We start from the raw sequence: 15,455 nt of genomic DNA on the forward strand, positions 1-15,455 counted from the left end.
GCATGTGAAAAAATAGGTCATTGAAATTTTTGGTTCCCTAGTGATATCAAAAGAGGATATAATTATAATACAGCCCCTTAATCTGCACTAACCAACCACGGCACTGCCATTTAGTAGAGAGAAAAAGAGTTAAGTTTTGATTTCAGCAACCCACCATTATGGTGATCAGTGTTTGCATTTCATCAGGTCATTTGCATTTAAAAGGGACAAACTTAGAAACGGCAAATTTTCTCATACCTAAAAAAATCATACCTACAAAGAGGCAGTTTTAATATGATATAATAAATTATTGGTGGGGTATTTTGCACTAAAATTTCACATACACACTCTGGGGACACCAAAGACTTATCTTAAAGTAAAGTAGTAGCGACTTCTAGATTATCCTTTATCAACAGCAGTTGTCACTATATTAATATAGACCGTTTCATCGGGGGCACGTGCGGTGACGCGATAAGTGTCTGGTCTGAACTTTACTTCCAGTTTCTGTTTGTTTAATGTTCTGACTAGTTGCTGAAATTGAACTTTTAAACAAATACCTTGTCAAAAATAACAAATGTTTTGGCTTCCTATGTAATCTGCGTGTTGTTTATTTTGCTTGCTATATAAATAAACTACTTTTAAAGGACTTTGTTGTTATTTATTATTCGCTGAGTTTACTGGAAGTTACGTGAGGACCACGATAACCGCTTGTTTATGTCTTTACTGCTGAAACCGTCTATAGCTGCTCGTAGCACTATGGGAATGAATTTTTGACCATTTCTCTGTTTAAACCCGTTTCAGTTCAGATTTCTGGTTTGCCTTGAATAAACCTCTTCAGGTCCTGGCCCAGCATCTTTATTAGGATAAGGTCAAGAATTTTCCTCTTCAGCTGTTCTTTAGCTGATTTGCTTGGGTGCCTTGTGTCATCAGGGTTTCCTGCCGCACTTTTCAGTTCGGGCAGCCCGCCTAAGCTGGGAAACCCTACCGCCTTAACTAGGTCGTTAAAAAAAATCATAATTAGCTGCAAAAATTGTTAGTTAAGGTGGTAGGGTTGGGCGGGGGGGGGGGGGCGGTTCCCGGGGCATGCAGTAAAAAGGGCGGGTCATATGCGTTATGATGAAAATATTTTTTTTATTTAAAACACTCAAATAAAACTTAATTTTGAAGAAACTATGTCAGAAAATGAACACATACTAGATTATTAATAAATTAAATGTTTTTAACAGACACCTCTAACGGGAATAGCTGCATGATGAAGTGAAACTAAAGGGTTAATAAACACAAACGGAAGCAGATTTGAATAACGTCTGGCGAACGATGATAAATAGCGCAAAAATTTTAAAAACTGATTATTTCCCACTATTAATTACATTATCTTAAAGGAGTGTAACTACTGTAGAATGTAAATAATGCACATAAATAATGTAAGCAAGAGCACTTAACAATTATATCGAATCAACAGGCACGTGAAACCTAGCTAGCAGGTTGCTCAAACAACAAATATCACCAGCTAACTTCCTTTAAATTTGCAAGAACTATAGACTAATACAATAACAGGCTTAAATAAACCCAAAACATAAGTCCACTTACAGTTCTCATGGACACGTGTTTTATCAACTGGCAATCCTCCAGACATGACAGACCACGTCTAGCCCATTTCGGCCTTGTGGCATGCATGTCCGCTCGCGGTGAATGGCTTCCACGCTATTTTTGAGATGTTTTATCAACTGGCTAGTTATCCTCCAGACAGTGACGGTCCGGACCACGTCTTTCTCATTTCGACCGTGTGGCGCACGTGCCTGCTCGTGGTGTGAAGAGCGTCCGAGTTATTCTACGAAATGCACTTGACGGCCTATTTTCTGCGGGAAACCCTGGGTCATTGTGTAGTTGCATCCCCCAACTTGAGCTTACATTTTAGACGTTTTTATCCAAAGAGACTTGCAGTGCAATACAAGGTCTAATTGTGTTCCTTGGGTTCGAAACTCATGATCTTTTGCGCTGTTATCCCAATGCTTTACCACTGAGCTATACAGGAGCTTCAGGTCATGGATGTCCTCCTCGACGTTCTTGATACACTTTTTTTTATTGCAAAGTGTCCAGGCCCTGAGGCAGCAAAACAGCTCCTTACTGAAATGTTTCACAGTTGGGCTAGTGTTGGTGGTTGTGTGGATATCTCTTTACCTCCACACATACAGGAGCATTGTGCGTTTTTGCCAGAAAGTTGAACTTTTCTCTCATTTGTCAATGCACAATAAATTTTTCCGGAACTGTTATGGAACTTCCAGGTGGTGTGGGGCAGTCAACCGTGACAGTCTTGTTTAGTGTTTTTCTGGTGGTGGACACATAAACAAAGACTTTCGTTTGTTGAATTTTCTTAATGTCTTTGCCAACTTTCTCTGCTTTGTGAATCTCTATAATGCATTAGCTTAGTCCTTTACAGGGGTCTGAGCCCTTTTAAAGGGAACCGAACTGAGACCATGCTGGTAGGTGGTCTGAGTATGGTTTGCAAGTTCAGTTTTCGCCATGGTTACGCCCAGCCGGGTCATGAGTCGCAGGCGGAAAAGTAAAACTGCATGAAATGCAGTGTTTCCCCTAGGTTTTCATCTTTGGGGGGGGGGGGATTGGTTGGGTATGTATATACAGGGGTTAAATTGTGATTTGTTATGTGGGAGCTCTGTGGGGAGGGGTACTTCGAGGGGTAACATGTTTAATCCTGATGACAGCAAAGCCACTGGTGTGTTTCAATGACATTCTGGACTTCTGATAGGATTTGATAAGTTTCAGCTTTAAATCTGTGTCAGAGGTTGACCCAAAATATTTTAAAAAGAGCGTCTTAAATGATGCAAGTCTATGAGTTTGACACCCTATATCCATTTGTTGCACATGTCATTATGCACAATTGATCAAACGTTGAAGGAAGTTAAAAGAATCAAGCTCCTTGAATAATTCTAGGCATAAGATGCTACCCCAAAAGACTTAATTATCAAGAAAAGGTACAACACACAGTACTGTATCAACAACATGTCTTAGAAATTAGCCGTAGAGATTCCCTATGCTGGTCAGCAGCTAGTAAAACAATCACTATATGTTTGATTTGTGTAATCAAAATACATTATTTTACTAAACTATACAATGAGTTATATCCAGTGTTATCCAGTTAACATACTGTAATTAGATGAATGACATACATACTTTAGTCTTCTATTAAGTTCTCTCAACGTGGGCACTATTCTTACCTCTCTCTCTCTCTCTCTCTCTCTCTCTCTCTCTCTCTCTCTCTCTCTCTCTCTCTCTCTCTCTCTCTCTCTCTCTCTCTCTCTCTCTCTCTCTCTCTCTCTCTCTCTCTCTCTCTCTCTCTCTCTCTCTCGGTCTCTCTCTCTCTCTCTCTCGGTCTCTCTCTCCTCTACAATGTCAAAAGATCCTGCGTGCTCGTTCTTGAAGCTGCTCTGAGTTTTTTCGCTTGAGCTGCATATTTTCAACTTGCGCGAAGACGTGTTTAAAGGGAAAAGCGCGTTTTTTCGCGGCAATTGTGCCGCCCGATTCGCGTCATTCGCAAATTCAGAAATATTACAATGTTACTGTTACACAGAGTTACTACAAAACACATGCGTGGGGCGGGCATGTATAGCATGAGAGAGAGGTTGATAATGCGCGCGTGTGTGTGGGAAAGTCATGATAAACTCGAGCAGTCGTCTTCTCTGTCAGTAACATCCGTGACTGTTGATGTTTACGCAGAAAAATAAAGTATACAGAGGCGAACTTTCAAAACACCGTCACCAGTTATGGGAGAGAGAGGCGCGTGCTGCACAGAGAGAGAGCATGCGCAGTAAATTAAGCCCAACAGTAAAATATAAATGTGCGCACTCAATTGGATAATTGTAAGTAAACGCGCAAACACTGACAGAATCATGCCATCGTGGAAATAAGATAAATAACATATTACTTGAGGGCTGTTTAGTTTGTTTAATAAAATAACAAATTGTTCTCTGGCACTTCATAGAAAATCAAATCAAATTTACTTGACCTTCAAGGGGGGCGGGTGGAGCCGTAAGGAGGGCGGGGCGCCCCCCTTATATAATGGTAGGGGAAACACTGAAATGCAAATGTTTTGTTGGCAATTAATGCATAAGTACATATAATGTAAACAACACAAACATGTAGTGCATCATAAGTTGTCCAGAGATCGTAAGATAATGTTTTGTGTGTGTTGCTCATGACTTGCTCCTCCCGCTAGACGCCTCTTGGATTTCGCGCTTCTCCGGAAACATTTGCTAGAGCTGATCTGTCTTTTATAAATATTAGGGATGCACCGATACTGGTATCGGGTATCGGCCTCGATACCACATTTTCTAAAGTACTCGTACTCATTAAAAGTCCCCCGATACCTGGAATCGATACCACGGTCTGAGAAATGTCTTTGTTTGAGCGGTGTGTAAGGGGTTAATGCCTCGTGTTGTCCTAAGAGGCAGAGTTTACAACAAACCGGAAAACTAATCCTTTGTTTTTTTTTGTTAAATTATATGACTAAAGCTGTTACCTGTAAATTTAAATCATGTTTTTTTATTAAGTACTCTGTATCGGTATCGGCAAGTACTGAAATGCAAGTACTCGTATTCCAAAAAAGTGGTATCGGTGCATCCCTAATAAATATAACAAAAATAAACACTCTTCTGAGATATGAAGGATGTAATACTACTCTATAGGTACTCAAGATTAACATCAGATAAGCAGAAACAGCGTGTGTTATGTGAGCTTTACATTTTCAAAGGCTGTATTTACAAAGCCATCAAATGTACAGGTTACTCAGCAACAGCATCAGCATCAATGTTCTTATCAGCATCTCGTCTCAGTTCTGGGTCAGGTAATTTCTCATCAACATCATACATTACGGTTGCTTTTGCCAGGCAGTGTGAGAAAAATGTCCTTGTGTGCCCTGAATAGACTCCACAGACACGTTTTGCATTGCTTCCAGGATGTTTTGTTTTACATAGGGGTTGCGGTCATACACTTTTCACCACCATGCGTAGAAAAATTCAGAAATTGGGAATATGCTGGCAAAAAAAGAATGGTGAACCTTTGGTGGTCATTTAAACAGGTCCTATTTATTGTCTCTTTAATTCTGATTAATTTGTTAACAATTTTGAGTCTTAGTGTTTGGACCAAGAGAAAGGTGTGTAGCTTCTGATGACTTGACTTTATTATATTATACTTAATGAACTTGAGTGCAAGTATGTTTTTACAGAATGAGTTTTGAATATTGTAGCATGTATGGAACCGTGAATTGTGTTTGCCGTCATAAATGTGTGTGTGTGTGTGTGTTTGGGAATGACATAAGGGTATCAGTTTTTGTGCTACACAAACCATTTTTTGTGTTTAACTCTATCCCGCCATTGATGAGTTTTCTGTCCAACAAGAAGACCAACGGCTGCTGTTTAATCTACTAATGCTTTGTGTACACCTAAAGACTTTGAAAAGATTTAGAAAAGACTTTATAAGATTATCAGCTCACATCTAAAGACTTGGGGTTCACAGTTTTTAGTCTCAGACTAAAAGATTTTACAAACACTGAATCTTGTAGTGACACTATTTACAAGACTACAACAAGATTATTTTAGCTTTTTATTACCACCAAATTCCTCCCATCATGCTCAGCAGTGTATAATAAAATATATATAATATATATATATATATATAATATATAGTGTATAGTGTAAAATGTAGGAGAAGCAGCTACAGTTAGCTACTGTGGCTTTTGCCATTGCAGTCATTTGCAGTGAAAGAAAAAAGAAGTGAGGGCCTTGTCCCCACTCCCACTTAGAGGTCTCAGCAAACTGTGTCCTGAGAGACATGCTGCGTGTTTTAACCTCAGCAAATGGAACATAGGCTGGTCCCGTACACACTGCATATTAATTCGGTTGTCACTTCACCTTTTAATGCTTAATCCTGTTCTGTACACACACAGTTCAGTACGGTACTGACAACCGAATTCCACAACCGAATTAACTCCCGCAAATGCAGGTAGTGACAACCGCATTTACAGAAACTCTGCACAGTGTGTACATAACCGAACTGAACAACTAGTAGTTAATCAAGTGTTTAAACGTTCATCATAAACAGGACAGGTCTCTCTTCTGAAAAAAATAAATGCTTAGAAGGGGAAAAAGTCTTCTGTATGCGCGGTTCAGAAAATGACAGAGGCACAAGCGTTTGCTGACTAGTGTTGCCAGATCTTGCACTAAAAAAAAACAGCGAACAAGAAGAATCCAATAATAAACCGAAATAAATCTAAATGCTTTACCTCAAAGATCAAAATATTGGGACCGGCCTCTTCACGCTTTATTAACATCAAAAACTTGATCGCTTCATGAGCCAAAAGCTATAAACGGTTAAGCACCAAAACGGTATTTACGTACAAAAAAGACGAGGACCTGGCAACACTGCAAGACCGCGCGCTCCGTGCTGTGAAGCAGCCTCACAAAAGCATAAAATACACAACGCCAAGATGGAGGTTTATTGCAAAACACAATGCTGTTATTATTTTGGTCAAATCTGTGATAAGCACGCGAGACGGCAGAACGTTGCTATGGTTATCTCTGTGTCAATCATCGCATTTTCGGGAGTGAGTCTTGTTCCGTACAGACATAAAAAGAACATTTAGGGGATTCACTCCCGCAATTTAATGCGGTTGTCACTCCCGAAAGTTTGTAGTGTGTACGAGACCATAGGGTAGCATTAGTTACATTTTCCCAGTTTGTGCAAAGCTAGATTTCCTCTTTTTCATTCAGTCTTTCATTCGTGCTCTTGTACAGTAATGTCAATATCAAACATTAGTACGCCGGTTTCAACAGCGTTTGCAGCGCATACTGTGCAGTTTAATTACAGTATAAAAATCTCAAGTTCACATTACTTTATTTTATATGCATTAATGAGCAAAACCTCTTCAAGACGGTTTTTGACGGTCAGTGTAATTTATTTAACTGTGATTTGTTTAACCCACATTGTTTTCGTGCTGTTCTGGTTCGTGTAATGACATATACACAATAAACAATTATAGACATAACAAGCGCATGGCACATTATTAAACATGTTTCTCTGAAGTTTTAAGATAAAATAAAAAAATTCACTCAGTGATTGACAGCATGAAGCAGTCGATCGTGTTTCCCTTCAACAGTTTAAGCATAAGATTTAGATTTATAGATGTACATTATCTGTTTCTCTGAAGACTATTAAGGTATATGAGGACTCATTTGCTGGGCAGAGAGTGAATGACAGCGCAGTCTTCTGGTGTTTTTAAATATTTAATTGCTTTCTTTTGAATTGCTCAAAGTCATGACTGTTTGAAACACACTTGGCGTCACATTTATGACCGCACGCGAGCGGTGTACGTGCTTGTTAACATGGGCACCGAAAAAACACGCGCCGCTTACGCGTTGCTCACGCTTTTCGGCAATATCGCTCCACTTCTTTTCTTTTTCCACTCTGTCGTGGTATGAACGGCAGTTTACATCAAAAAGACACGGCTGCTCTGCCCACCGCTCGACAAGGCGCTCCTCTCATCCACGGTCCATTTTCGCCTACTTGACGCTCGTTGTGTTTCCACGTCCGTCTACATGTTTCTTTGTTGTGACTGATGGCTTCCTGTTTCCGGTTTTCGGAGAACGAATTTATTGGTTGTTAATTGTTTTACGTCACGAGACTACGCTGGGACTTGCGATAATATCAAACATGTTTGATATGAAAGACTAAAGAAAGACTGGCATAAATCGGGTCGCCGACTGCAGATTATCACCTCACAGTTAACGATCGAGACGACGGGAGCGCGCCGAGACTCCAGTTAGATTCCTAAAGACTGCCGGTCTTTAGTCTGGGACTGTGAAAATCCTTTGGTGTATGCTAGGCATTATTTGTGTGTATAGAAGTTTTAATTCCCATAACATTTTATAAAATAGTATCTATTGTATAGTATATCGTCGCTGCCCGATGAAACTCACGTATGTCCAAAACGGTTACTGTTTAGGAAGTGAAAAAAACGCTGTATTTCAAAAGCAGTTGAATGTAGCGTTGTCATACTTGGTACGGCATCTTTACATATAACCATATTCTTGCCAGTGTAAAGATATAATCCACATTTGACCAAAATTGAGTTTAAATGGACATACGTGCATATTTTACAGTAACGGTGGCCGATACGTGTTCTTCCGATCAGTAATTAGAATGGCCAAGTCGCGTTTCATATTGACAGATGAATACGCTCAGTTTATTAAATAGCCTACGTCTTAGTTTATTAAATACGCTTAGTTTATTTAATATTAATTATACATTTATTAAATGTCTCTTGCAAACTACGAAGGGACAATGAATTGATACACTGACATGGTAATGCTAGACAGATACTTTGTTTGCACAGTCCTACCGTAATTTTGTCACTCCTACTAGACGTATGTCTGGCGTCAGGGGGGAAACGTTTACCTCGATGAAGGAAAGTCATTGTCTCACCAGGCTATGTTTGTTCGGCTATATCCAGTGCTGAGCTTCGATGAAACTTCACGAGATCGGCGAGAAGCTTCCACAGGGCGGGAGATACGCGGCGTGATTGACAGCTTTGACACCAAATGGATATACGTGAAAATCTAATGACATGATTTCACAACTTTTCATTGACCATTTAGATATGTGAAGCATACTGTATACAGAAATGAACCTGGACATTCAATCCGTCGAAAAATCTCAAAATCGGCAAAATGGATATACATGGTTTTCATCGGACAGCGACGATATCCTATATAGAATTAGCAATGTCTGGCTCTCGCTCTGGCTCTCTTCTCCCTAGGCCTTTTCCCACAGGGTTTTTCTCCTAGGATTTTTTTCAACCCCTTGGGAGTCAGCTGACATTGACTTAACTTAGCACCCCCTTCTATACGTTACATTATTACTACGCTCGCTAGTACGGTTTATTCTTAGCTGCTATACTCGGCTGTTTATGTTGTTTATTAATGTAAAGCTTTTAAGCAATTGTGAAAAGCGCTATATACATAAAATATAATTGAATTGAAACGCTTCCCTGCCAATGACGAGTTTTTATGGCAATCCATATTTCCGCTATTATTCACTAGGTGGCGCTCTTACACAACTTATAAAACACTAAAGCATTCACTAATTCAAAAACAGTAAAAACTCTGTATGTTTTAATCATCATTCTGAATCTGATCTCTAACAAAAATCTTTTACGAAAATGCGATTTATCTCCCATTTTTGAGAGGTGATAAAAGAAAACAAATGAAGACAAGATTGAATTTTTTAATTCGTTTTAAAGCAGAGGGTCTGTTCTTTCATTTGATATATTGTATGAATATATATAAGCATTAAACCTTGGTGAAAATCATGAAAAATGTTGCTGGCTGGGAACTTAAAATAAAAACACTAAAAGAGTTAAGCAATTGAGGAAAACTGTAAATGAAAATCTGACATTGTACTCTTTTAGTTAAGTCGAATTGTCTTTATCTTATGTTTTGTGTGAAATCAATGTAGACGTTCAGATAAGTGAAAATACCTACAAACATTTTCTCATAACAATAGCATATTTGATCCTCTACAGTGAGGTCTGACAGTGCTAAACTGCATTAATGAATGCTATGCATGAGATGTATATAGGTGATTGTTTAAAGGGCCCATATTATACAAAATCCTCAAGGTGTTTATACATAAATGTGTGTTGGCTGTGTGTAAAAACAACAACCCTACAATGAAAAAATCCACCCATTCCCAAAGCAGCCTCATTAGACATGCCGTTTATTTATCTTGTCAATGTGACATCACACTGATAAAGCCCCGCCCACAGCCACTGACTGACAGTCCTGCATTACCATAGTTTCTGCCCTCAGCGAGTTGTAAGCTGTCCGCCATATCTCAATAGTTTGAAATTGTGTCATTTAAATGCCTAATGGATATCTTTGTATTTCTGAACCAAAAAATAATATGCTGTTCTTGGTTAGAATAATGCAAAAAGCATACAGTAAAAACTCATGATCACTGCCACTGTATTTGCTGTGAATTCCTCTACAGATGGAGAAGGAGTTAGACAGACTTAGGCGGCAACTTGATCAGTCCGAGGGTGGACGAGACGCTCTGCTCCAACAGGTGAACTATTCCCAGTTTCAACAGATCAGCTTTAAATTCAGGCCGATGCTGGTGATTTCATTTAAGACATGAGCGTGTGGGATTCTGCTATCGTTCTGCAGATGGACGACATGCGCTCACAGCTTCTGAGGACCGAAAGGGAGCGTGTGGATCTGCAGAGTCAGCTGTCCTCGCTTCACTCTCAGCAGAAGAACGTAGGAGGACATCAGGAGAGAGGGGTCACGGGCCTCGGCCGAGGTAACGTATCTTAATGAGGGTGAGGTCAGACTGTTTCATGGGTCGTGCACTGTTTGACCACCCCGTATGTTTGTTTCCCCAGAACGAACAGAGCTGGAAAGAGAGATTGAAGACCTGCGGGTGCAACTGGGGAGATTCGGCACCTCCAGTGAGCTGGAAGAACTGAGACAAACCGTCGAGCGAAAAGAGAGAGAGAAAAATCAGCTCGCTTTCAGGCTAGAGGTGTGTGTGTTTGATACTGGTTTGTGGGAGAGCTCAACAGGCTCGATTTCATCTCTGGTAAACTTTCATTTTTCAAAATGGTTTCATTCAAGTGTGGTGAGAGAGGAGGCGTAGAGGAGCAGTGTTTGTGTCTTTGAGCAGAGATCGCTCCATTCAGACACTACAGACAAAGAAGAGTTAGAGCCCCAGGCCTCCGCTAAACACTTTGCCTACATGCCAAATAAAAAAATACAGCTTAGAATGAAAACAACTTCTTGAACAAAAGGAAATATTTGAAGATGTTTTGGTACTTGATCATGAGTGTTTTACGCATCCTCTATCAAGGCTGCAGGTAGTTTTATCTTTATTGTCTGTCTATGAATCATTCTCTTTATTTGCGTATTTGTTTTTTTGTTAATTCTGTCATAGATTTTCTTTGGTTCATTCTGTATTTTTTGAAAGGAATAGTTCACCAAAAACTGAATATTATTTACTTATCCTCATGCTGTTTAAATTCCTTATGCCTTTTTTTGTTCTCCAGAACCAAAAAGTGGATTTTAAAAAGTGTCTTTTGAGGCTAAAATTGAAGGAAATTATGGGGAACTCTTAAAAGCATAAAAAACCCTGTGTTAATAAGTAACTTGACTCGTACCAAAAACATTTCTTCCCAAGGCTGGCATAATTTTTCAGTTTTTGATAAAAGTGCCGCGTTTAAAAACAAAATCACCGGCAGAGCGTTTGGCGCCACAAGTTGAAAAATGTTCAACTTTTGGAAAATGCTGGGCTCAACACTCAGCCGTCCAATCACAGTGGAAGATTGTTTTGTACTGAAAACAAAACAAAAATACTAAATAAGAAAGTCATTTTTTGCCAATTGTTAGATACCACAGGTCCAACTTTAAGTCTAGCTTACTAGATCTCTCAGGGAAAAATAACTCAAAATATAAATGGATTACTCTATTTTCATAAAAAAATCCAGATAATTTACTCACCCCCATGTCATCCAAGATGTTTATGTCTTTCTTTGTTCAGTCAAGAAGAAATAAAGTTTCTTGAGGAAAACATTTCAGGATTTTTCTCCATTTTGTTGACTTTAGTGGACCTCAACAGTTTACAGTTTCAATACTGCTTTATAGGGCTTTAAATGACCCAAACCGTGGCATATCTAGCAAAACAATCATCATTTGTTCCCCAAAAATTAAAGTACCTTTTAACCACAACTTCTCGTCTTGCACTAGTCATTTGATGCGCCAGCGTGACCTTAGCTATTACGTAATCACGTCGAAAGGTCACACATGACGTATGCGAAACCACCGCTCAAGTGTTTATAAGTGTGTAGAAGTAGGAGCATTCAGACATTGTTTTTCATGTCATACTAATTAATGACTTTGTGTCAGTTTATTGTTTAAAATGGTCCGCAAGTGTGCGTTTCACATATGTAACACATGACCTTTCGACATGATTACGAAATACGTACAGTAAGGTCACACTGGCGCATCACACGGCTAGTAAAAGACGAGAAGTTGTGGTTTAATTGTACTTTTATGGCGAAAATTATGATGGTTTCTTACTAGATAAGACCCTTATGCCTTGGTTGGGATCATTTAGAGCCCTTTGAAGCTTTAAAACAGTTGAGGTCCACTAAAGTCCACTGTGTGGAGAAAATAATAATAATTATTAAATAATCTTAGTGGTTCAATGCTCAGTTTAGTTTTGTCAATGGTCTGATTCATTCCGTCTAACTTTGTCTATTGACTGACTAAATTTGTCATTGATTGGACTAACTTCTGACTAGAAGCAGATTTAGCAGGTAGTATTATACCAAACACAGACAGTTGAAATGTACTGTTCACAACATTCTCGTGATGTTAATAAAAAACTTAAAGGAATAGTCTACTCATTTTCAATATTAAAATATGTTTTTCCTATTTAAGATGAGTAGTTATACGAGCAAGTTTGGTGGTACAAAATAAAACGTAGCGCTTTTCTAAGCGGATTTAATAGAGGAACTATATTGTATGGCGTAATAGCACTTTTTGGGAGTACTTCGACTCGCCTGAAAAATCCGCTCCCCTTCTCCCTCTCATAATGGGAGAGGGAGGGTGTTACTGCGCCGAGTCGAAGTACTCCCAAAAGTGCTGTTCCGCCATACAATATAGTTCCTCTTTTAAATCCGCTTAGAAAAGCGCTATGTTTTATTTTGTACCACCAAACTTGCTCGTATAACTACTCGTCTTAAATAGGAAAAACGTTGATGTGTTTGGTCACTTCTAACTTTATCTCTGATTGGTACCATTGAATGAATGGGGCTAAGCTAAATGCTATCGAAGTGTCGCAGCGCACTCCAGCGCTTAGAGGGTGAAGATGATAGAGGGATGTATCAACTCTTCTTAGTTAAGGTAATAACATATTTTAATATTGAAAATGAGTAGACTATTCCTTTAAGTTTGTGACTACCGGAAACTCATATCTACTTGTAAAGGCTATACAGTGCCAATGTAAGATTTAAACAATAGGTTATATAATAACTAGATAGAATGAAATGAATATATAACTAATAAACTAAATATAAAACAAACTAAGAATTAGAAATTAAATGAAATACAACGCAGATGTGTGTCTATCCACCTTATCGTATTTCCTTTTTTGTGAAAGACTTCTGTTTCAGTAGCCAGCAGGTAGAAAACAGTGTCGTGGAAGCACACACAAAACATGTATAAAAATGTTCACTACACCTGCCATGTATGTGAGGTTGATCTTATGAAGTGGCCTTGTATATCATATTCAATCATTTTGTGATGGGTCTTCAGTATGCACCGAATCCAGGATTCGGATTCGGCCCAATACTGGGCTTTTTGACGGGGTTCGGGTTCGGCCGAATCCGAGATCTTTTTCCACCGAACCGAACCGAACCCTAAGGGGTTGTGTACACCAAAACTTTTAAGCCCACGGCCGGCGCATGTTTTCAATTGTTTCCAATGGAAGCTCTGCGTTTTTCACATAAGCCAGCAACTAGCGGGTTTTTTCCGCGCTGAAAACCGGCGCTCTGCGGTTTTTCGGCGCTGAGCGTCGAGAGTTGAAAGAGATTCAACTTTGGGAGAAAAGCTCCGCTCGTCAATGTCAGTTCTCACACAGCCGCCCAATCACAGTGGAGGAAAGGCGGGACATTACCAGTGTTGGGAACGTTACTTAAAAAAAGTAATTAGTTATAGTTACTCACTACTTGTTCCAAAAAGTAACTGAGTTAGTAACTGAATTACTCTATAATAAAAGTAACTCGTTACCAGGGAAAGTAACTATTTGTGTTACGGTTAAAAAAAAGTTGCTATATGTCAAATAATTTGTTTTTTTTTAGCAGTTTTCACATGTCAGTTGAAATGAGTAGAACAGACAGGTGTTCATACATAACTTTCCATATTTATTGCACGTCAACAGACAGCAAGAGTTTTATCCTACACTTCAAGTATTATCTTTGTAAGAAAAGTAAACAGTTACACCATATAAAGTGCATTTAACTTCAGCAAACTAAATTAAATCAAACTCTCTCAACCTGAGACAACTGGTCAAGTAAACAACCTGTACTTCCAAGTGTTTTGTTCACAAAAAGTTAACTTTTAAACAACAAAAAGTGTGTTTGCTCTGTAGTCGTATTCTTAATTAAATAAATCAAACTCCCAATGTCAGACAACTGGTCTGGTAGACATTCTGTACTTCAGGAATTTTCTTCAAAAGTAAACAGTTAAATAATATAAAGTGTGTTTGCAATAACTGTAGCAAATTAAATAAATCAAACTGAGATAAATAGTCTGGAAGACATAGGCTGCTGTATTTCGTTTTCTTCATTAAAAAAGTAAACAGTTTAACAATATGATTCTTTAAATTAGAGTTGCTTACAACGGATGTCGACAAAGTCTTCGCTCCCGGACATAATGTACACATTACATGCACGTTCTTGCTTTGACCATAATGAATTTGAAGTAGTGCTTATATCTCCACCTTGAAAATGCCAACTTTTCATCGGATTGCTCCTCCTGACTCGCCATCTCTTCTACTGCCGCGAATCTCTGTTTAGCTGTTGCGTGTGTGTGGGTAAATTCCAAAGGCCGTTTGTGCGCCCTTGAAGGGCACTTCGCGAAGGGGATGTAAAATCCAAATAAACAGAAAAAGACGCTGTATTTTATCACCAAGTGTATTTTAATTAGCCACACTATCAGACAACATTGCGCAACTTTATCTAGAGTTTATACATCAAGAGATTTGATCTTCGAAGGGAATAGGGCATAGTGATCATCACTTTCGATTGGAATTCGCCCTGTGTGTGTGTCGCCGCAGGCGCTTGCGCTGGCATGTGTATAACAACACTGGCTCTGATTGGCTACCATGAAACACATTACTCTGCCTTAGCCAATCATAATCGCTTATCTCGTTATTAACCTACCTCCTCACTAGCTGTGAGCCAGGGTTGCGTTTGGATCACACAGGTTAAGTCAGTGCATAGTAACGCACCGCATTTAACGTCCGGTAACGTTAACGGCGTTGTAACGGCGGGAAAAGTAATTAATTAGATTAGCCCGTTACTGAAAAATGAACGTCGTTACGTAACGCCGTTCTTTTAAACGGCGTTATTCCAAACACTGGACATTACCACAGCAACCAACCGGCTTGCAGCTGAAGTATCACAGCTACCAAAGCGCTCAGGTGAAGAAAGCTGGCACTCAGCTGAAAAACAGCTGGCATTCGGCGTCCTCAAGGCGTTTTCAGACGCGTTTAAAAGTTTTGGTGTGTCCAGCCCCTAAGAGGTTGTGTACACCAAAACTTTTACGCCCGCGGCCGGCGCATGTTTTCAATTGTTTCCAATGGAAGCTCGGCGTTTTTCAAATAAGCCAGCAGCTAGCAGGTTT

The 15,455-nt window shown here is 39.3% G+C and overlaps 1 protein-coding gene across 3 annotated transcripts in view; it reads left to right on the forward strand.

Annotated features, from left to right (window-relative positions):
- LOC135750085 (centrosomal protein of 128 kDa-like) overlaps window positions 1-15,455 on the forward strand; it is a 70,207-nt gene that overhangs the window by 13,308 nt on the left and 41,444 nt on the right. For all 3 annotated transcript variants that reach the window (XM_065268856.2, XM_065268857.2, XM_065268858.2), the window contains 3 exons: window positions 10,042-10,116; window positions 10,218-10,353; window positions 10,436-10,575. In XM_065268856.2, the coding sequence (XP_065124928.1) occupies window positions 10,042-10,116; window positions 10,218-10,353; window positions 10,436-10,575 (351 nt within the window). The remainder of the gene's footprint in view (window positions 1-10,041; window positions 10,117-10,217; window positions 10,354-10,435; window positions 10,576-15,455) is intronic.

Source organism: Paramisgurnus dabryanus, chromosome 12 (genome assembly GCF_030506205.2).
Source record: "Paramisgurnus dabryanus chromosome 12, PD_genome_1.1, whole genome shotgun sequence".
Classification (NCBI taxonomy): Eukaryota; Metazoa; Chordata; class Actinopteri; order Cypriniformes; family Cobitidae; genus Paramisgurnus; species Paramisgurnus dabryanus.